At 39.2% G+C, this 22,477-nt stretch overlaps 1 protein-coding gene across 3 annotated transcripts in view; it reads left to right on the top strand.

Annotated features, from left to right (window-relative positions):
* Positions 1-22,477, top strand: part of MIPOL1 (mirror-image polydactyly 1) — a 180,856-nt gene that overhangs the window by 130,700 nt on the left and 27,679 nt on the right. For all 3 annotated transcript variants that reach the window (XM_085061860.1, XM_085061862.1, XM_085061861.1), the window contains exon 11: positions 3,445-3,539. In XM_085061860.1, coding sequence (XP_084917986.1) covers positions 3,445-3,539 — 95 coding nt within the window. The remainder of the gene's footprint in view (positions 1-3,444; positions 3,540-22,477) is intronic.

Genomic DNA, 22,477 nt, shown 5'->3' with positions numbered 1-22,477 from the left:
TGACCAACTTTACCTCTGAAGTGACCTTTTTAGGGGAAACCGCCACCAAAGGAACCTGAGTGTAATTCTTCTTGCTTCTTCTTTATCCTACCTTCCAAAATTATTTAATCAAAACAAATCAATTTCTGTGAAAAGTTCTGATTTCCACAGCTTGACATTTTCCAGAGGAACAATATTTTGTTAAAAAGTTCTCAAGCAGCTATTGTTATTACTAGAGGTGAGCTCATGCAGGATTTTTGCCATGTGCACCATGGATGGATTTCAATATACATTTAGGAGTCTTCCAAATGCTTTATAGTAGAGCAGACAGCGTTATTTTAGTTAGCAATTTAACTTTTTGATGGGCTCTATTTTCCTTTCCTTCTTTTAGTGAAGGAAGACATCTCTGCTTTGGAAGGATATTTGACTCATTTATTTGTGTTTACCACCCTTCAGGCCTGTGAACAATGGGTCATTTTGTTGCATGGCTACATGCTGTGCACAAAAACTCTCGTGCTTGGATTTTTGTTAGTCTCACAAAGGTTCAACTCCAGTATCAACTCCACTAGAAGTTACTTAGGAGGTTAACAAATGTCTGTTTTTCTTCCCTTCAGTTTTTGTAGCTCTTGGGTTTGTTGTTTAAGTCCAAAGAACCTGATTCTGCTGTTATTTTTACTGGTACAAACCCAGATGCAAACCCAGTCAAATCAGCGCAGCTTTTTCTGCTGAAAAACTGGCATAAATAATAGTCTTAAGACTCTAGTGCCTGTGACTCTTGTCCTGAAAGGCAAGTGGAACATTAGGTGTATTTTTTATGATAGTTCTCCAAAGAGACTAGCCGTTAATCTCTCTGAGTAGGTGTGTCAGCTGCAAACATTTCCTTCCAGTCTACCATTTCAATCACACTTCACAGTACACTGAAAATTGGCAAGGATGTTAATTATTGGCCTCTAGAACAAACCACCTACTTTGATTCAAGCGTGTTTTCCAATTTTTAAGAATGTTGTTTCACCTACGGAACAGTATAATTACAGAAAATAGCTTGGTTTGGCTAACATCTTGTGTTCTGTGAGTTCTGCTTGCAAGGCAGCAAGCAACACCAGGCAAGAGGCTCACCTGCAGAGGATTTTAACCTCTTGCTGACAGGAGTTAGGGCTTGCCAGGATCCAGTACATTGTTTTCAGTATCAGAAGCTCAAAACCACTGTCACTCAGACGTTAAACATTAACGCTTTCTGCTTTTAAAGCTGAAGGAACGCCCCCCATATAGTAAGAAAGTTTTTATTCACCAGGGAACTTCCTGTTAAATTTTTATGGATGTCTCTTACAGAAGCAATTACAAGCAGTGGGTCCTGTACCTGGGCAGTGCAAAACCCTGGGTGCAACATGACCCACCAAGTAGCACGGTTCAGAGACTGCTTGTGTAGCTGCATTTATGCAATGCAGTGTTCAATAAAATTTGCCAGGAATCAGCCAAGTATCCAGGACATGATTAATCAAGCAGCAGAATAAATTGCCCATAGATGACTGGGAGTTGACAGAAAACAGTAAAACACCTGCCTTGAAGACTTACAGCCTTAAGAGACAAACAGGAAATAGAAGCAAGTGGGAGCCCTGTTTTAGGAGAGCAATTTTGAGGCATACAGGCAGAGTCGTTCATGATTATACAGTGAATTTGGCAGAGTTAGAGGCTGAACTATGTGCATTTCCCTTCATGGGTTTATAGCTCATATAACAGGTCTTTAATTTACCAAGAAACTTTTCCGCAACGCTGTCCTGAAGAGTTGGCAGAATCCACAGTCGGCATTTCTCACACATGTGCCTCTTGGTTAAGGACTCTACAATTTGTACAATTAATAACTTACACCATGAATTAAAAACATTGGAAAACAGCCCAATGCTCAGGCTCATGTGTCGAGGAATTGCTGTGCAAGCCTGATCTTATTTGTTGTTACAACAATAAGTCATCCACTGATTTAAAGATAATTTATATGGTACCTGGGCCCTCAAGGCAGTCCTGCAGTGCCATTGAAACTGGACTTTTAAAATTAATGGTGATTACACTATAGACCCATATTAAATATGCATGAATACTTATTTCTCCCTACCTCCTCTTTAACCATAAGGCCTGTTGGGGCTGGCTACCTTCCTGGCTTACAAGCCACATGCTGCTATTTCCATAATGCTCATGAGTCACACTCCCTCCAGTGTGAATCAAGGATGGGAGGGGGAACATCTGCTGAGGTTCACAGATGGGAGATGACAGTGATTGCTCAGGGATTCCCTCACCCCTCCATAAACCAGATCCTGGGTGAGAATGCACCCAGATCCTAGTGTATGCTGTCAGTGCCAGTCTCTGCAGTCCCTGCTGGCTCATTGCCTACCACTGCTCAGGGTCCTGCTTATCCAGCAGCTCTTCTGCTGCTAACATCAGCCAGGGGCTGCCACCATGGGAACTGCCCTTAACAGCAGGGAAGCATGTGCAGACCACGAGTTGTGGGTGGGTAGTTCATGGCCAAAGGCTTTGCTTCACTTTCTCTATGTTGGTCAGCAGTTTTGCAGTATAGGAATACATATATATCATATGAAATATGTTTGCTGATAACCACTTGGCTGAACTGAAGAGTTCTGACCTTAGACATTCAAAAAATTTACTGTGTACCTTGGAGAAGCCATTCAAAACGTAATTCTGCTAGGGAAAAAACCTAGAAATAATTCTAATGCTAGAAAAAGAACATTTCATAAGGATTTAATAGGCTGGGATAGTGCTCATTTTCTTCCTGGTAGCTGGTACAGTGCTCTGTTTTAGATTCAGTATGAGAATAATGTTGATTACACACTGATGTTTTAGGTGTTTCTAAATGGTGCTTGCCCCAAGTCAAGCACTTTCAGTGTCTCATGCTCTGCCAGTGGGCAGGTAGACAGCTGAACGGGAGCGTGGTCAGGACAACTGACTGAACTGGCTAAAGGGACATTCTGTGTGATTGAACATCACACCCAGTATATAAAATGGGGGGAGTTGCCAGGAAAGGGTGTGATCATGGCTCAGGGACAGGTTTGGCATTAGTCACCAGGTGGTGAACAGTTGTGCATTGCTTGTCTGTCTTGGGATTTATGTCCCTCTGTCCCTCTCCTTTTTATTACAATTACTATTATTATTATTATTATTAATTTTATTATCTTCTACTTTGTTTCAATTATTTAACTGTTTTTATTTCAATCCAGAATTTTCTTTCCTAATTCCCCTCACAATGCCATCAGTGGGAGGAAGGGGAAGTGAGCCAGCAGCTGCATGGTACTTCGTTCCTGGCTGGGGCTAAACCACAACACTGTGTTACTTAACAGTATAACTCTATATGTGCAATTGTAATAAAGCATGGTTGAAATTATTGCACAGTTTGATACGCTTTAAAAAAAATATGGATATTCTGAATAAATTGGTTATGGGTTGTTTGTCTTTTCACAGGCAGAATTGATAGCTTTGCAACAAGAAAAAGAAGCTGCTCTTCAACAGCGCAAAAAACTGGAAGAAGAAGTCCAGACTTTGCGTGTTTATTACAGGTAAAACGATTGATTCTAACATGAATGAGTGACTCATAGGGGAAATTTTCTGTACTATGAGTGAGGAAATGGCCTTATCAAATAGGTATTTGTTGGAAAAATGTGAATACATCAATGAATCAAAGCCTGCATTTCTGCTTTACTGCTCACCAACCACCTCTTTGAAATAGGAGTCCCTTTCTCATAGCCTGAATTTTGTGTTAGTTTCTTGTAAGGGAAGGGAAAAGTTGTTGATGGTTGATTTTCACACTGAAAAGCTGTGCTGTGGCAATGTGATCACTTAAAAACACATGGACAAAAGAACTAGTTTACATAAATGAATGTTTCTTCCCTGGTTGTTTGCACATACCTAATTTAATCAATATAGATTTAAAAATAATAAAATTTGTAATTCTAAAAGACTGTTTTCTTCTTCAACACAAATATTTGTGCATTTGAATTCCGTATTAATGAGAGAAATACCCATTCCTATTAATTTAGGTGAGCTGCACTGAACATTTGCATGGATCAGTGGGTTTTAGCCCCTAAGGAAAAGCTCTGTGTGGTCCAGTGAAGGAGTTAGGTTGTTTTATGGAGTGATGTTGGGTTACAGCTCTCATTTCATCCTGACCTCCTGTGTGAGAGGGGATGCAGAGCTGCCAGCAGGTTAAAGGCAGGAGAATTGGCATCAACACAGCAGAAAATTGTGAATCTGAAGGCTGAATGTCTGTGATGAGGGATGTGGGCTACAGAGGTAAATAATAAATATAGTGTGAATACTATACTCATTGGAAATAAAGAGGACTAGTTAGTTATGTCTAAAAAGCATTTGCAATAGCAGAACTGTGTATGTTTTCAGTGCTTCAGCATTCACAAGTGAAAAATACTCAGGTTTCTAGAGGTTTTTCGAGTTTCCCCTACTCATTAAGTTTATTAAAACCTTGGAGGGAAGTTTCAAAAACAGCTTTTGTTCCTAAATCTCATAGGCATTTATTTAAAGCCTGTTAATAGTGAATAGAAACCCCAAGCAATTTGTGATTATTGCATTTAATGAATTTGGTCAGCATTTAGTGTGTGCACAAATTATGGTATGATTTACCAAGCTGGAAAGAATTTATTATGGTGCTCTTATTACTCATTTATATGGGTTTTGTAGAATAATTTAAAAGCTGAAATGCAATTTTGTATTGATATTTCAGAAATTAAGAATTTCCTTGTGTTGGTCTATGCACATTGTAGGAGACTTTTCATTGTTTTTTGAGTTATATTTTTGGCATAGCCTATCAAGTTTGCACTAACATATAATGTTTAACAAGTATAGTAAGCAGCAACTGCCATTTACTTGTGTAAATGCTTTAAATCTCAGAAATATTAATGATAATGAGTTCAGGAATCAGCATTAGCATGTACCATGTTACTAACTTATGGTTTTCAATTTGAACAGTCAAAACTTCACTGTAAGTTGGCTGACAGCATTTGCAAAATCTGTCCATGAGGTGTGGAACTGCTCACCTGATTATCCCCTGGGGCAAGAACTATTGTATCACTGCTGATTAATACAAGTTATAACATGTAAAGTAGATTTTATCTCCTACCTCCTTCGCTGTTCTAGAGGCTAATGTGACAGAGTGACTGAGGTTGGCAGGGACCTCTGGAGGTCATCCTGTCCAACCCCTGCTCAGCAGGGCCACTGAGACCTGGTTGCCCAGGACTGCATCCAGAGGGATTTTGCATATCTGTAAGTGTGGAGACTCCACAACCTCTCTGTATGGAAGCACTGTCTGAAGTAGACAAAGACATGACTTGAAAAGCCAGAAGCCAGCTGGAGCTAAACCGGCAAGAGATGTAAAAGGCAACAAGGACTCCTTTAAGTACCTAAGCAGCAACATTTGATGTCTCAAGCCTATCTTTTGACTTGATTACAAACTAATTGCACCGTTATGAGGATTCTTTTGAAGGTCTTAACATTTTGGTTACAGTTTCCTTTAAGTTACGTGAACGTCTGCAGCCCTTGTCATCCATCAGTGAGACAGTGCTTTGAACACATGCTAAATGAGATAGAAAGGAATATATGGCACATATGCATAAAGCTTTGGGGACTGTGTCAGGCCAAGGGTGGGATGGCCACAGTAATTAGAGTGACGAGGTAGAGAGTGCATTTCCCAGGCCATCCCAAAAGAGTGAAAATTTGCACTCTGTTTTGTGTGTGGAAGCCAGTTAAGGGATGCATGTATAGATGTCTGCTGGGTCTTTTTACTTCCTTTTAGTGCTTGCCATACTATGGTAATCTAGAATAAGCACTGAGAGTGGTTTTAGACTGTCTGTTTTGGACTGAGGTGGTTTGCTGCTTTGATCCAAGCAAGTTAGCTACATGATTTTCTGTTCAAGACTCCATTTCTCTCTTTTGGATTTCAGAATTCCCCAGCGAGCAAAATATAGGCTTCCACACATGCACCAATCCTCCTCAGAGCTGTAAAGCTGCAATGTGACAATGCAGGGTGCATATTCCCTTCACCTACTCTTCTCTCATGTCTTTGCCAGATTCTCACACTTTCTGTTGTCCTTGTGGTGCCAGTATGACAGTGGCTTGGGAATTTTGGCTCATTTGGTGACTTCTCCTTTTGCTCTTAGGTCTTCCCTGGTCTTAGAAAAAGCATTATCTCCTACTTTATTCTTTTTCTTCCATTTTTTAATGAGATTTCTATGAGTCATGGTTTAGGAATGGTACTCCCCAGTTTAGTGCTCCCACTGAAACTCTCCAAACCACATGCCACTCCCTTCCCCCTTCCTCCCTCACTGCTCCCTTTCCCCTCCCTCTTCCCCTGCAGCAGGATGGTAAGGAGAATTAGAGGCACCAAATGTAAAGATCAAGGTTGAAGTATGAACAATTTACTGGAAACAGCAATGAGACAAGAAAACAAACAGGAACAGCTACAATATTAATAACACAAGTGTACAAAAGACAGAGAGTGATTCACATGCACAATTCTCACCCCAGCCACATTACACCAATATTACACCACAGCCACATTACACCAACTGGAAGGAACCCCTTCTCCCCAGAAGAGACTTCCTTCTCCCCACCACCAGAAAATGACATGAGGTGGTATAGAATATCCTCTGAGTCATAGCCATGCCCCCTCATGGCTACTGAAAAACTAGCCCTGTCCTGACCAGAAACAGGACACTACCTCGTTCTTTAACTTAGAAGAAGCAAATTTAAGAAAACAAAAACAAACAAAACAAAACAGCAACAACCAAGAAAACAGAGAAAAAACTAGAGGCTCACATTAAAGCACAGAAGTGATACCTACATCACTTGTACTTGTGCCTTAACACACAACTACATTTTAGAGATTTGGTCACAACAGTAATGAATATGTGCATGTATTAACTATTTTGGATGCATACATGTGTAAACAATAGCATTAAAATGTGTATTTTAATATTGATCTGCCTTTTCACTAACAGTAGTATAATCCAGGAAAAGCCAAGTATCATTTTATTATACAAAATCAGGGGAGAGATATTTAGGTCCAGAATATCTGTATGTGTGAAGTAAGTATACACAGGCATGCTTAAAGGAGGGAAACAACGGGGGGGAAAATCCCTTTTTATTTTCTCCAGAGGAAAGATTCTTGGTAACTAGAATACTGGATCCGGTCTTGGGTCCCCAGTAAAAGTAAGACATCGATAAATTGGAGCAAGTTTGACAGAGGGCAACTGGTACGGTCAGGAAGCCATAGCATTTGCAATGTAAAGACCAATGATACTGCTCTTGTAAACCCTGGGAAAGAAAAAAATATTCCTTTCTTTGTTGGCTCCAGGGAGACCTAATGGCAGCCTGACAGAGTCTGTGTAGAGGTTGTCAAGAAGAACGGCCTCTTCACAGTGCTCCATGACAACAGGGTGAGAAACAACTGACTTGTATTGAAACAAGAGAGTTTCAGACAGGTTATAAGGGAAAACCTTTTCACCACAAGGGCTGTCCATCATTGGAACAGGTTGTTGCAGAGGTTTTAGCATCTCCATCCTTGGACATGATAAAGTGTTGGACATGATAAAGTGTCTGACATGATAAAGTGATGAGCAACGTGGTGTGATCTCATATTGATATCGCTTAGAGAAGGAAATTGGTTGGGCTAGAGATTGACAGTGGTCACTTCCAACCTGATTATTCTACAGCTCTCTGATCTGGTAGCTGCTGCTACCAGAAGACCTTGATTTCTTTCTTCCAACTGTGAAAGATGTCTGTGTTGTAAACCACACTTTTCAGGTGAAGTGAAAATTGAATCCTAACTGCAACTGGAGCTTCATGGAAAGCCTGAATGGCTTTAAAATAAGCTTTTGCAAATTTAGTGATGAAACACTGCTTTCCGTCTGAATTTTGAATTTCTGAAAAAAAGGCATATCCCAGAACAATTCCAGCATTCTTTAAAAGGGACAGAGAAGTGAAATGGAATTAAAAAGGAGAAAGAATCCATTTCAGATACATAAGGGAGAAGAAGCTGGCTGCAAATAAAGTTTGGCAGGTTCTGTGCTTCTGTTTGTTCTTCTTGTATTGTCTCTGTGTCAAGTTTCAAAAGGAAAATTGTGTTTTCTGGATACTAACTCAAAAATACATATCAGAAATTAAAATTTGCATAACAGTGAGGAATAGCATAGGGTTTTTAGCTTACTAATATAGTTGTTTCAACACAGTACTCTTCAAACTAGAGATTAATGCAAATCTTAAGGTCCTCAGTGACCAAAGAAGGCTGTATCCAAACAATAAGTTTTGAAGTATGTGGGAGTGTTAATCCCACTACCTCTTTCTCACGTACCTCTGATGTTTGAATATCATTGCAAGTTTTTTATTTGCATCTTTTTCAGTTATGTGATCTGTCCATTTTTATAATCAGATTCCTTCTTCCCCTAGATTTTTGTGCTGGGCAGGACACCACATGGTATGGGCTATGCCTTTGGTCAGCTGGAGTCAGCTGTTCCAGCTGTGTCTCTGTCTGACTTCTTGGGCACCCCCAGCCTGCACCCCCAAGCAGAAAAGGGCTTGACTGTGTGAACACTACTCAGCAATAACTCAAACATCCATGTGTTAGCAGTAGTTAGTTAAATTATTTTCAACACAAATCCAAAATGTAGCCCCATACCAGCTACTGTGAAGAAAATTAACTGTATCCCAGCCAAAAGCAGTACAATGTTGCAAAGAATTTGGAATCTGTAAGTTATGGTGAGCATGGGAGAAAAAGATGGCTTATTTTACCATGAAAACGTGATGGTTTTCAACAATGAAATAAAAGAATAACTTCAGTAAGGCCCGTTGTGCTAATAAGTACAATGACCTGAAATAAATATTTTTATATTCAAACTTTCAGTTAAGATGGGTAGTTTCTCTGTAGGTAATACAAGCAGTTTTCTTGCTCCCTAACCAGTTGTAGCACTTTTATAAGTTATAAACTATTGAAGAGATTTAACAGAATTTAAATCTACTAGTATCAATGCTTACAATACTTCAATTGGAATACTTGGAATTCATGTTTAAGTGACACAAGCAAATTGTCTAAATAACCGTGGGTTTGTGGAGGTCCATATATTTTTCCCACAAAGTGTCTTGTGAAATGACGTGGAAGTTCATCTTTTTAAGGACTGAGATTGATAGATGTGAAAGTAGAAAATCAAGAAGGTTTTTTTAGTTTTTTAGTCCTCAAATGAAGGACTTACACACACAGGGACGTACTCAATTTTCATTTTAATTAAAGAACTGAATCACCCCATGACAGGAGAAATAGATGAAGAAAGATATTTTGTGAGCCATTTAGTCCTGGATAAAGAGACTGTTTTCTATTCAAACTTTAAATACAGTTGTGTGTGTTTAGTTTATTTCAACTATAGTTTCATGACTAATGTTATGGAATATAATACTCAGGTGGTGCCATTTCAACCATGCTCCATGGACTCTGTGTGGATATATAATGGTGTAATTCTTGCTGTTAGAATGTTGCTCCCATTCCAGTTTTAAGGGCTATTAAAAACCATAAATTATTTCTACCTAACAAGTCAATATTCATCTTCACAGTGACTTCAGTAGCAAGTCAGAATACAACTGCCTAAATAGTCAGACTCCTGTACTCTGACTGACCCCTGCTCAAACATTTCAGCCTGTTTGTTCTGCCATCTCTCAGTCTTTTTCAGAGCTCTCTCAGTCCAGATTTCTCTCAGGGGAACACAATACGTAGCAGAAGATTGCGCTGCTCTAACATGCAGTTTCCCATCCCCAATGAACTGGAACCCATTTACAGTGGGATTAGTGAAGCTGCAACCACTAATGCAGAGTGATGATCTCAGTCCTTCTTCTAAAGCAATAGCAGGCTACCTTGAGCACCTGTCCCAGCAGTTTACCTCAGAGAACTAGCCTTTTCATACCTGTGTTTTTATCTCACTTTTTCAGTTATGGCCGTTAACTCATTTTCCTCCTCTTTTCATCCTGTCTGCTTGCTTCTGTTCTGGCAGTTGCTGTCATTGTTTCAGTACTAGTTGCTTTAGACATAACATGGTGTAATTACAGTCATTAAGAAGAATGACCAGGTAATGGTATCACTGTAAACCACACTGTTATTTTTGCAGAGCAGTTTTGGGGAGATCATGGGAAGGAAAGCAGTCGTGTTTTAAGTATTCTCTGTCCTTGCAGCAGTGACTTCTATTTTATCAAAGAGTTTCAGACATCTGACATTAAACATAAACCTTCAGCTAATTAAATTTCCCACTTTCAAGCACAGAAGAGTTTCTTTTTTATACCGAAGAGATGACATGCTTGGATATGCAATGGGAGACAGTGTAATACATGTTTTGAAGGACCCTAACCTGCTGCAGTTTGATGTAGCCAAACATACAGATGGCAATGACTCTAAGGGAACACTAAGGTTTTTGGGTTTTGTTATAATAAAGAAGAAGTCAGGGACCATCTTTCTGTTTGTTTATTTAACTGCGTGTTTAGATTAGTAGAAAATCGGAGTGGAGAAACACTTCTGTCATTTAAATCAGATACTTTCAGCAACCTCTGGAGGTTTCAGTGAATTCTTAGCAAATTTTTGGGGGTGAGGGGAGCCAACACCCTGGTGATTTGGATCTGGCTTTTACAATCTATGTGTTCAGTCTTCTCCTCCTCTGTTTTGTGTCCCTTTCTAGTAAGGTGCTGCAGCCCCAAAAGAATTGGGATTTTAGGCGGGTCTTTCTCACTCTGTAGTCTCATAAGTGTTTTGCACTTAGTAAGCCCCTGTGTCTCCCTATGACTTCTTTCACTTTGTCACTTTATGCTTGTGCAATCACAGCTCTTATCGGTGTTACAGGAGATAAAAGTCCAAGGTTTGGGGGCTGTTTCATGAGCTGGGTCAGACAGCTGAAGGGGGGAAGACTGATCAGGGAGCTGCTCTGCATTGCCAAAGCAGCTGCATGAAGTTTCACTGTTGCTACTGAGATGGCTGTATTTCTCAGTGGCTTGGGGCAGGTGAGCAGTGGAGGCAGAGTCCTCCCTTGTTATCCTTGTGTGTTTCACACTTTATTGAATTTATTACGCTCCTGTCCCTGTCCCGTTCCCAGACTTCTTGTTCTCCAGCCTGGAATTGATGATTGTTTCAGTTTCTGCATTTGTTCAACTTTCTAACAATAGTATAGTCAGAGAGACAGACTTTATAAATAAATCAGTGGATAGAAAATTTTCTTGGGAGTGTGGCAGACCAGACTCACATCTGTTCTCCAATTAGTGTTTAGCCATTTGCAAAGAAAAGGGAAGGAGAAGAGAAATTCCAGTATATACCATAGTTTTGGTGTTTACAGTAGCAGTTTGGCAGGCAATGAAAAGGCAAAGCAGTATCTGAACCTGATGGCGGCTGAGGGATGTCCTTTATTTGCTTTTTAAATAAATATTCTAGCCATCAGTGTGCTCTCCAAGCTTTCTCTGTCTCTCATTCATTTAAAAACATACCCAAAAAAAATGCTTTTCAATGTTCCACTTTTTGCCCAGACATGATTTTGAAAGTTTTCCTATCTCACTGGGGGGAAAAAATTTAACATGGAAAAGCAATTTCCAACTCAGCCTTAGTGATTTATGAAAACTCTGAGAGAGAGGAAGCACTGAACTGTCAAAGATCCAAGGCACCTGATGGAATAACAAGCCACCTCACACCATCCCTGCAACCAGAACGTAATACACTCAAATTGCCTTGTGCTGCTGTGGACTCAGACATGGATTGGTCTGACCTACACTTTATGAAATCTTTGTGCCTAATGTTTCCAGGGGCTGGCTCTTGGCCTTTAGAGGTGCCTTGCCAATAGAAACACTAAGCAGCAGGTCTGAGGAGAAACATGGGCAGCATGAATATGAACTGAAGCACCTAACACACTCTGTGATGCAGTTTTGATTTGTACAATGTACTGTGCTAATTCCACTACTGCTTCTGTTATTGGGTGTGTTATGGTGGCAAAGTTTCTTAAGTTTTTCAAATTAGTTGAGGACCAACCAGTCACTCTTTGTGCCAAGTACATTAAAGCTAGAAGAACTCCACTGGTCCTTCTACTGTATTGCACCAGACATGAGCAGACTTCTCTACTTATTTGCAGTTGTGGGGTAATGTGAACTAAAACAACGTTTACTTTGTCGTTTTCGCTGGGATGGGCCTCTTCACATGAGTTTCTGTTCTTCTCTAAGAGCAACAATTTGCTTGACAGAAAGGAATTCCTTGCCACTGGATGCTGATATGGTCTCATGACTCTGTATACAGGGCCCTGCTAGCTTTCTGTTCATAGCTGTGCTTTGCCTGGCTGATTCCTTCACCTATTTTCTACCTCTGCTCCATGTGATTTTCTGTTATGACTTCCTTGCTTTCTCAGTGAGCTGAAAAGTCTAGGAAATGTAACTTTGTTCTGTGCTTTTTGAAATAAGTAGATAGTTTGGGATGTCTAGGAACTGTTTTTCAAAGTCATTAAAGGGTAATAAAATTGAGTTCTTGGAAGGTTTAAAGTCTCTGGAAGAACTACCTGCAATCAACCCACTGACTGCTACTGGTAGCTTGGAGTAGATAGCAATGCAAAGTATGAAGCTCCTGTAGAAACAGTTGTAAAAACTTGGATGATGAGATCACTAAAATTAGTATCTATTCTATACAATGTAAGAATACTCAAAATCAAAATTGCAGAATCTATAGGGAGCATATGCAGGGTTATGAAATCTGTTATGTGGTAGAAGGAGTATGTGGCCAAAGGCTACATATTCTGATTCTGCCATTGAAATGTTGAAATGCTGGATGAATATAGATGAATCACATCACTAAAATCTGCTTCAGCTGCTTTATTTGTATAAACTGAATAAGAAGTTTTACCCTTTTGCATAACACCCTTAGAGACTATGAAAATGCAGGTATGCTTGCTTGAAGGAAAACAGATACAGAATAAGAAGCAGCCCTCTCTAGAGCAAGTTAAAGAAACACAGGAAAACTGTGTGTGTAATAAGAGTTATTTGTAAGACAGATTTTCCCATGAGAAGTTAGAAAGAAAATCTAAAGGTGTAAAAGAAGAATTTGGTTTGCCCTATAAATATTGTATGAAAGGGAATTCTTTTGTTATTAATATGATATTTAGAAATAAAGTAATAACATTGTCAGGAGGACTTAAAATACCATTTCATTTTTTGTTGGTTTTTCACAGGACATGTTTTTATGTTAAAATGTCAATTCAATAATTTCAAAAAATCATTACTTTGATGTACTTCAGTTCAGTTCTCTTCAGCTGAAGAGCTCAAACAAAATGGCATTTCAATTTGAAATATTAAGGTGAAAGGAAAATTTTCACTTAGAAATGTACCACAGGAAGACAACATTTTTTTGTGTGTTGGAATTTATGTTTCCCAATTTTAAAAAAAATCTCTGGTGAGAAGACTTTCTACATGAGCAATTTTCAGTCAGTGCTAGAAGTAACATTGCTTTTCTTACTCTGCACGAGACACTGCTTGCAGTGGAAGACTGTTAGGGAGTATGTAAGAATGCAGGTGGCAGGAGAAGTCCTCTGCCTGTCACAGAACACAACAAAGAAGGCTGCCCAGCTGTTGTGTTTACAAAGAGAGAAGTCAATTTTATATTTTTTTAATTCCGTTCCTGTTTAAACTTAGAGCTTTTATTAAATTGATACATTTGTGTCATGCTGATGCCTTTTACTGGAAAAATTTCCATTATAACTTCCCATTCACTAACTACTTTTCTAACTAATATGATAGAGGTTTTGGAAGCGGAAAGTTTTTAACTTGCATCCAGCATTCCATAATGATGCATTACTCATCTGCTATGGGTAGTTCTTGCAGCGTAGGTGTGAAAGCTGCCTTTTTCAGAGGAGTGCAGGCCAACTTGGAAGTTTCAGCCACAGTTTTCCAGTGAATAAGTGGGCCTGCTGGGATTTGCATGACTCTGAGTCTCTCAAATATTTGAGTAAAATGTAACATACCAGTAATAGTTTGCTTTTATAAGCAGCAGTTTACATGGTCGTGACAGGAAGGACAACAAGCGCAGAGCCACTTGTCTTTTTTCCTGATGCCACCAAGAAAGGCATGTAGGCAGTGGTGTGGAGCTGCTGTCTCACTAGCAGAGGAGCTTTTCTGTCTCTGAGTTTGGAAGGAAAAGCCACAGAAGGAGATGGAGGGAGTTATGCTGAGTCAATCGTCAGTGTTGTATTTTCTTTGACAGCAAAGAGTTTAAAGAAGCTCTTCCACTACCTGAGCCATTTCATGTTATGGATTTGTCTTCTTTTCTATTAATCTATGCTGTATCAGCATTACAGAATGGTCACCCGAAAATGTTTTCATAAGTGACAAAGAAATGTGGGGTTTGGTTTTTTTTAAATTTATTTCTTTATTTCACCTTCTTCACACTGCTAGCTACCCACAGATAGTATGACAGTGAATTGAAAAATATATTATTACACCCTGCAATACTAAAAGTTTCTCCTGGTTACTGGTGGCTAATGTCCTGAGTAAGTAAGAGAGCCAAGAATGAGATCTCAGAATGAAATGAAACCTCCAAGGGCTGTAATCTCAGGGTTGAACTCACTGAGGCTGCTGACATTTGGAGCAAATAAAAGTCATGGTCTGTGACACAGAATCCACCACTGTGTCTCTCCTGTCATCAAGAGAGATATTTTTATGCATTTTTTACCACTCTCTTTGGGCTTCTGTTTTGATTTTTGAGAGCAATTTCTTGACTCCAGTAATTTAAATAGTTTTTCTTCATGCTTGACACTGTCATTGCTTCCAGGCTTTCATAGTTAACAGCATGTGTCTGTACCATTCAGGAGACACAATAACAAATAATACCGATTGCCACAAAATAAGCTTTGAGATGGTCAAATTTTTCAAGAGTGGGAAATAATAATGGGAATTGTGTAAAATTTTTTTCATAAGTGTTGTAATTTTAAGAACTCTAACTACAAAAGATCTCTACCTTTTCAATGTAAATTTGTATTCAGTGCTGGTCAAAGCAGGCTTTTATGTGCAAGCAGTAGCTGCCCAATAGTCAATGGTCTAAACTGAAAATACAATAGATTATTTGGGATTTCTTTGCTTGTCTTTTGTGTCTTTTTTTTTAACTAAGCAGGAAAGTATTAAAATTTTTTTAAATTATTTTTTAAATTATTTTTGTTAAGTACTTTAAAAAAATATTTCTGATGTTAGCAGCAGGAAAAGAAATCCTTTTGTTTCATTGAACTATTCTTTTAAAATAGCATAGTAAGTAACAAGTGGTGGGTAGAAACAAAGCAAAGTCACAGTTGGATGTTGCTGTTATAAGATAGGCGATGACAATGGTATCTTTTTAGTGTATCTCTTATCTGTGGTGTCATTAAATCTAATGATGTGCTAAATAATAAAAGCAGCCTTATCACATTGCAAGGCTTTGAATTGTCTCAAAGTTGCCATGCCTGCGGGTTCCTTTTGGCTTTTGGACAGGGTTTGGAGTCGGAAGGAGCTGCAGTTCAGAGTGCATTTATGTGATCAAAGCTCTTTAGACAGATGGCTGCTAGCACTCCAAAATGATTAAAATATGTTCCAAGCAACATCAGTCTGTGGGCTTGGGGACCCAACCTTTCATTAGTCAATAAAGGGTCTTGAGTTCTTGAAAATGAAATCTTTAAAAGCTAATAAGGCTGCTGGTTTGCTCAGAGCTGTTTCTTTGGATTTGCAGTTGTGGATTGGAATTGGGCCAGTATCTGTCCAATAAATATGAGGCTTTAAAAAAATCTGGTTGCAAGAGACCTCCCAGCAGATCTGCCTGTTAAACAGTGCGGCCAAAATTTTCAGTCTCGTATATGTAAGTTTGGACACCTGAGTTTGCAAGCAGGAAGCTGGGAAGGGACCTGCAAGTTCCCCTTTGCAAAGCCAGTAATTTTCTGGAGCAATAGTTTAACTGTAGATGCTAAAGCTGTATCGTTTTCACCTGTACAATTTTATTTTTAAATCCTTATGTGTTGACCAACAATCATTCTAGAATACTTTCAGGACACCATAATCAAGAGCATTAAGCAAGTTTTCAGAGCTTCTAGAAGTCAGTAATATTACTTACAGCATTCCCAAGTGTTGTCAGTACTTGCCAAATCTAAACGTGCCATAGTATAGTTGGGTGCTACAGTGTGGCTGTGTTTATTCTCTTGTCTACAGCTAGCTTGTGAAAGAGCAACTGGAGGCTTGTGTGCAGGTGTGAGGTGTCTGTAACCTCTGCAGGTCTATGTGAGGGCAGCAGCATTAAATGCATGTTTAATAAGATACTAACATGTTTGAGCCTTCTGTTTCTTTTTTTTTTCTTTGTCTGACAGAAGAGAATCTGCTCTCACAATTTGCAAATTTCTGAACTTGAAGTGTTCTTACCCTGTAGACTCTTTTTACACAAGTCTGAAAACCTGAAGATATGTAAATTCTCTCCAAAATGCCTCAGTATTTAGCCTACTGCTGTAGAATGTATTTTAAAACACATCAGAGTTTTGACATGCACCAACAGAAGTAAAACAAGTCGTGGTGATCCCATTAGCTCAATGTGATCCCATTAGGCACATTGTTCAGCCTGTCTTCTTTCACCTTGGGAACAGCTCTCACATTCCTTTTGTCAGCACTTGATGGGGCCAGCAACTGAAGTTCTTCCCCACACACACCATATTTACTCGGAGAATGTCATACCCCATTTCTTTTTCCCAGAGTCTCCCTCTGAAGGCTTGCCTGCCCCTGAACAGCCAGGGAATTTTATTCATCTTAAACATAAGCAAGATGTTACCCTTCTTTGATAAAAGTACATCAGACTCTGGGTTGTGGTTATTTTGGTGAGCTGATTGTGATTTTCATTTGTTGTAAAAGACCTGGTTTGTGTGTCCCAAAGCTTTTTGTCCACCATTTAAACAATCCTGTCATCTACTCTGCTCTTACAAATTACTTCTGAGCTGTGTCACATTTTCCCTAGCTCTAGACATAAGCATTTTGTTTCTGCTCTTCAGATTCCTGAGAACTAATTCTTTTCATCAGACAAAACTAAGAGCTCATTTTCTACAAAGTAGGCAAAACAAGACAAAAGTCTGCACTAAAAGCTCAGAATGTAGGGAACATGCCTGTTTCTCTTAGTACCTCCATTTCTGGAGTTCCTTATGAACAGATATATTTACCTTGGACTTGAAAGTTCTCACAGTGACTTAAGTGTGCTCTGAAGTGGTCCTGTTATTTTATCTGTTACTGTTCTGCCTCTAATCACCTAAATGAGTCAGAACTTCAGAGTAAGGAAATGCACAAAGCTTTCATCAAAGTGATATGATTGTAGGGCTCAATAGATCATGAACAACTAGGACTGGGGAAAAAACCTAAAAAGAACAGATTCTCAGTGTCTTGAGAGCAAACAGAGCTTCTGTCCTTGGGAATTATGTCTCTCTTTGTATCTCCTAATGTATCAGACTTTATATTAATCACTTCCCCCCCCACTCCAGGGCATCACATAAAACTTTTTACTAATCAAGTCAGCATCCTGTATAGCCTGTGTCACTTTTTTTTGGATCATTTTTCTGAGCTCTGCAGAACTCCATTTCCAGCAATGCCATGTAGCAAGCAAGTGCTGCTAAGTGCTTCACCCCTATACTCAGGTCTGAAGTTTCCAGAGAACTGAGCAGACTTCAAGAGCAACATGAATCTGCTCCAGAAGTGGATGATTTTATACATGCTGCTAAAGTGCTTGGGGGATTCCTGCTTTGAATGTTCTGATTTGTCATTGTTTTCATCTGCAGTTGAAAGTCCCTGTAAGGTGTAAACACCGAATCCTAAAGGTCTCCGTTTGGGGAGTGGAAATGAAGGGCCTCCTTTGGAATGTTTTTTCTTTGCCTCTCAATTCCCCTAGCTGTGAGATGTAAATAGTGCTACTCATGCATTTTTTTTTGAAAGTACATTGATTTAAGTTTTCGTTATTAGATTCTGCTAAATATTAAGTGCGATAAACCTAAATTTATCACAGTAGCTATTGTATTGCAGCAGTCCTTCTGAAATGCAAGTACAGAACTGCCTTTTCCAGATGAGTCATACACTATGAGTGCCCCATTAATACATTTAATGTTTAATGACCGACTGTTTCTCCTGCTTCCTCCAAATTACTGTAAAGTTACTATTCCAAGGAGAGAAAGTAGCTTTTTTTTCTGGAGAAGACTGTGGCATTCATCGCTTTCAGTGAGAATGTAATCTTAAACAGTTAGTGGAATTTCCTCTGCTAAAAGGCAAGCATGAATTTGGAAATCTTTGAAATAGGAATATGGCTGAAAGAGAGAAGAAAAAAGGTATTTGCTGTTGCATTAGTTCAGTTGGGGGGGGTTGTGTGTGATCAAATTAATGTGTATATATATATATAGAAGTATATATAAAACTTTGTTGTGGAAATGTTGCAGAGTTCCATTTTTTGGTTTGTAACAGTGCAGCTCTTTATGATTGGGGGAAAAAAAACCTGGTTTTGTGAAGGAGGTGTTGAGCCTGCCAAAGTTGAGGGAGGTGAATTTGGACAGCCAATTAGTGTGGGACAGATAGATGGGAACAGAGAAGAATGTAAAATGAGTAGATTGCTACACATTTATGCTTGCCAGAACAAAACAGGCAAATTGTTTGTGATTTTAAAGACCCTGAGTTTGCAGTCTTAAATAAAGAAATGCCTTAAAAAAATCCAAGAATATGTTGGTGTAATGATACTTCTTTGGAACATTATGCTAGAGAAAGAGTACAAGAATGTCAAACATTTAAAAATAATTTTTACTTAGCTAATTCTTCCATAATGGACATAATACTGTTGACATTACTCATAGATTGAATGCAAGCAATTTAGACAATAGATAGTATCAGGTGCTAATAGATCAAATGTAATTATTCTTTGTGAAATAATTTTACACAGTTTAGCAAAATCATTTCAATTATTCACTGTAAAGGAAAACACTGAGTAAAAGTGAAAATAGTAAGCTTCCTCCTCTAGGGGCATTATATGCATTTCTAAGTCATATTTTTTCTTCATAGCAACCTTTCCTCTATAGCAGCTTCCAGTGCAAGTTATTACAATTTTTTTTGCATAAGATAGGTCATGTGAAGTTCAGCTGTAGGTGGGGCCACTGTGGTTGATTGGGGGACAGTCTTAATAGATCCATTTCATTAATTAAGTCATGCATTTTTTTATTAACAAAACCTGTATGTCAGGTTTAGCCAGCTGGGAGCCATTCTTATGGTTGTTATCTTTGTCAGAAGGAATATTGTGAAAATAAGGAATTACTGTACACGCTTTAACTCCTGATTAAACAGAGGAATGATATCCGCTCACCTGCTGTCCATGAAAAAATAACTTAGGGGCATATCATGGTGTTGATTCATTGATTCTGATCTTACATAGCTCATTAAGGTAAAAGCTATGTACATTGTATTGTAAAGATACCATGAAGGACTTGTGTCATACTGCATCCATGGTCATTTAAACAAACAAGGTTGAGGCCAAAATTTCGAACATCTATATTATTTATTGTTTCTTTTTATTCCTGAAGGAACTTTTTCCTCTTGCCCCTCTTTTTGGCTGTATAAAGTGATATTTTCTTGCATTTTTTCTCTTCTGGTCTTGCATTTCCAGAGATCAGGAGGAAGCTGCAAGGTTTCCAGGAAGCATTTAGTTGTACTAGGCAGCCAGAAGAGCACCTATTTATGGCCACAGCCTTTAGCTTCTTGATGTGAATAAATTCAAAACAGACTTCACTAGGCTTTCTTCTGGTTCTCAATGGGAAATGCAATAATGGCTTCCACTATCATTAAAGAAAATTGAACAGGGAGGAACTTTCACCAAAGAGGAAGAAGCTCTGTGAATTTGTCCCTCACCAAAAAGAGTGCGAAGAAGGATGGATAAGAAGGTTCATATTATCTGATTTATCTTTCTTTTGCTTCTGAGCTAGGCAGCACCTTAATGTTACCCAGGCTCATACAATATAATGTTCTGTTGGTTTCAGTCATATTCTGTAAAGGGGACTTCCATTTTAAGCATTTTGGTAGAGATACAGAAATACATATTCTTCCATTTACATCTTCCTCCCTACTGTGTGTACCAAAGGAGTAATTTTCCTATGCTTTTACAGTTGTGACAGTAGAGTGAGAACTGTCGTGATGTAGGAATTTAGTTTTCTCTCTTAAGCAATATTACTTCTCCTGTCGGAGGAGGATATAATATTTGTTGGCTGTTAATAAGCATAGTAGGCAGTATTCATACAATAATTATCTTGTCCTGTTGAAAAAATAAATAAGGAATTGAAGAGTGTTGGATTCCGTGTTGGCTAGATTTCACAAGGCCTTTCATACTCATTCAGTTTCCTTGTCAGGTCCTGAGAAAATAATTAGTTCTTTGGTTCAGTGCAACCAATATATTTCCTGCTACAGTACTTCACTTTACCTGCTGGTCATGGAGTAGTGATATGCTGGGAAAAAAAAACCTGCAGTTTTTCTTGTGAACTTATGTGTCATAAAGTGAAAACTGTTTGTTTTTTTCTCAACCCAGCTAAATTAAAGTGCACAACTATATTTTTTCACAGAGTTTATTTCAATAGTCCAATTATTTCAATAATTTTATTTCAATAGTCAAAACTCATGAGGGTAAAGGAAGAGGGAAGTGAGGGAAGTTGATTTAAAAGTTTTAAGATACAGAAATCAATTCAGCACTGCCTCTTTCCAACCCCTACACCTCAGAGCTTCTCATCACTGATTTTTCTCCAGCAGCCGCCAGTGTAATCTCTTGCTTTTCAAGAGGTATGCAAGTTGTGTGTTTTGGCTTCCAGTCTTGTACTGTATCCAGCTGATGGCCCCTTTCACTAGGGAGGAAGGCAAGAATGTCTTCTCAGGAAACAAGGATGTTTGTGCTCGGGGCAGATCAACAAAGCACAGGAGGCTGCTGTCACTGCTTATGCCCCATGGTGACAATGGTGGCTGAACCTACAATCGGGAGGTAAAAACTTGTGAAAAACTGTTTTTTCCATTAAGGTCCCAAACCTGGATCTGTCTGCTGAGGTTAACTAGGTTGATGTGCATTGTTAACACATGCATACTGTTAATTAGCTCTTTAGTGTCTTTCCATGAACAATAATTGGTGCTGAGACCTGAACCAAATCAGGGCCTCAGGTTTCCAAGATACGGCACATGTAGGTACTAAGAAGAAATCCAGGGCCCCCAAAGCTTAGATTTTAATGAAAAAGAGCTAGGGAAAGACACTTTACTCCCAGTTTCAGCATGGCAGGCTTAGGTTTGCATGTTGTGACTTGCTCAGTACCACACAGAAGACATGAAATAGAAAAGGGAATTCAAGACAGAGCTCTTATCCCCAATCCACTAAATCATTCCCTTAGCATGTGTCCTTGTTTCACGTTAAGGAGAATGGCCCAGACAAGTCTGCCCAGTTGCCTCAGAAAGCTTTGGTACAATAGGGAAACAGACTTCCCCTATATTAAATTTCCCAGGCGCTCCCTTTATCATTTAAGCCATCGTTTTAACTGCCTTGTTTCATAGCGCTTAACTGTCCAAGGAGCTGTATGATTTATATGAGTAAGGGTTTGGCAGCAGCAGCTAGGTAAGACATGACTTACTGAGTAGCAGTACGTTGCCTTTGTGTCATTTACATGGCTTTCAGGAGTTGAGTTTCTAAGTGTGTATCTGCACAGCACCCCCCAAACCAACTGCATTTTGTGTGGGAGAAGCCATGATGGCGTTAAAGTTGACATTTTGGGTGTCTGTACCCATGTGGGGGACAGATTTCAGACTGCAACACATGCAGGAGGACCTTGTGAGTCCCCAGCCATTGCAGAGTGGAACGTGTTGCTGTGCACAGTACCAAGAAAGTGGGGAGGACGTTCTGGGCACACTCACCTAGAGTTCATCAGTACCTCACTTCCTGGCACACTGGTGACCACAGCTGGGCATGGGCTGAGCACAGTACACCGTGTTTGCCTTTCGTCAGAGTTGCATAATATTTTTCAGTAACACCTTTGAGAAAGATCAGACAAAACTGTTCAAATACTCCATTTTATTTTCCTGGGACAAGGAAGGAAGTATCTTCAAATTTAAAAAGTTGCATTTTCATTTTTTAAAAAAATCGTTCAAAGGTTTTTTTAAACCCACTGAATCATTTAGCAAGAAAGTCAGGACAAGGAGCAGAGCCCCATGTGATCCCCCTTCTCAGGTTAGTCACACTATGGGTTTCTTGAGTAGCTTTAGGGCTACTCAGCTCATCCATGAGATCATCTCTCTCTGAAATACCATATGTATTCAGTTATTCCATCTTTGAAACATGTTTCCATTCTTTGTATTTTTTCTAATTGCCTTCTCCTGGAGAGACTCTTCCTCAGCTGGATGTTCCTGGCCATGCTGGAAGGGAGGGCTGGCTTCCAGCTCAGGGTCCAAGACAGCTTTG

This window comes from Lichenostomus cassidix, chromosome 5, assembly GCF_008360975.1.
Source record: "Lichenostomus cassidix isolate B80296 chromosome 5, HeHo_3.0, whole genome shotgun sequence".
NCBI classification, from domain to species: Eukaryota; Metazoa; Chordata; class Aves; order Passeriformes; family Meliphagidae; genus Lichenostomus; species Lichenostomus cassidix.
The sequence above is the reverse complement of the archived record's forward strand: the minus strand, read 5'-3'. Positions and strand labels throughout refer to the sequence as shown.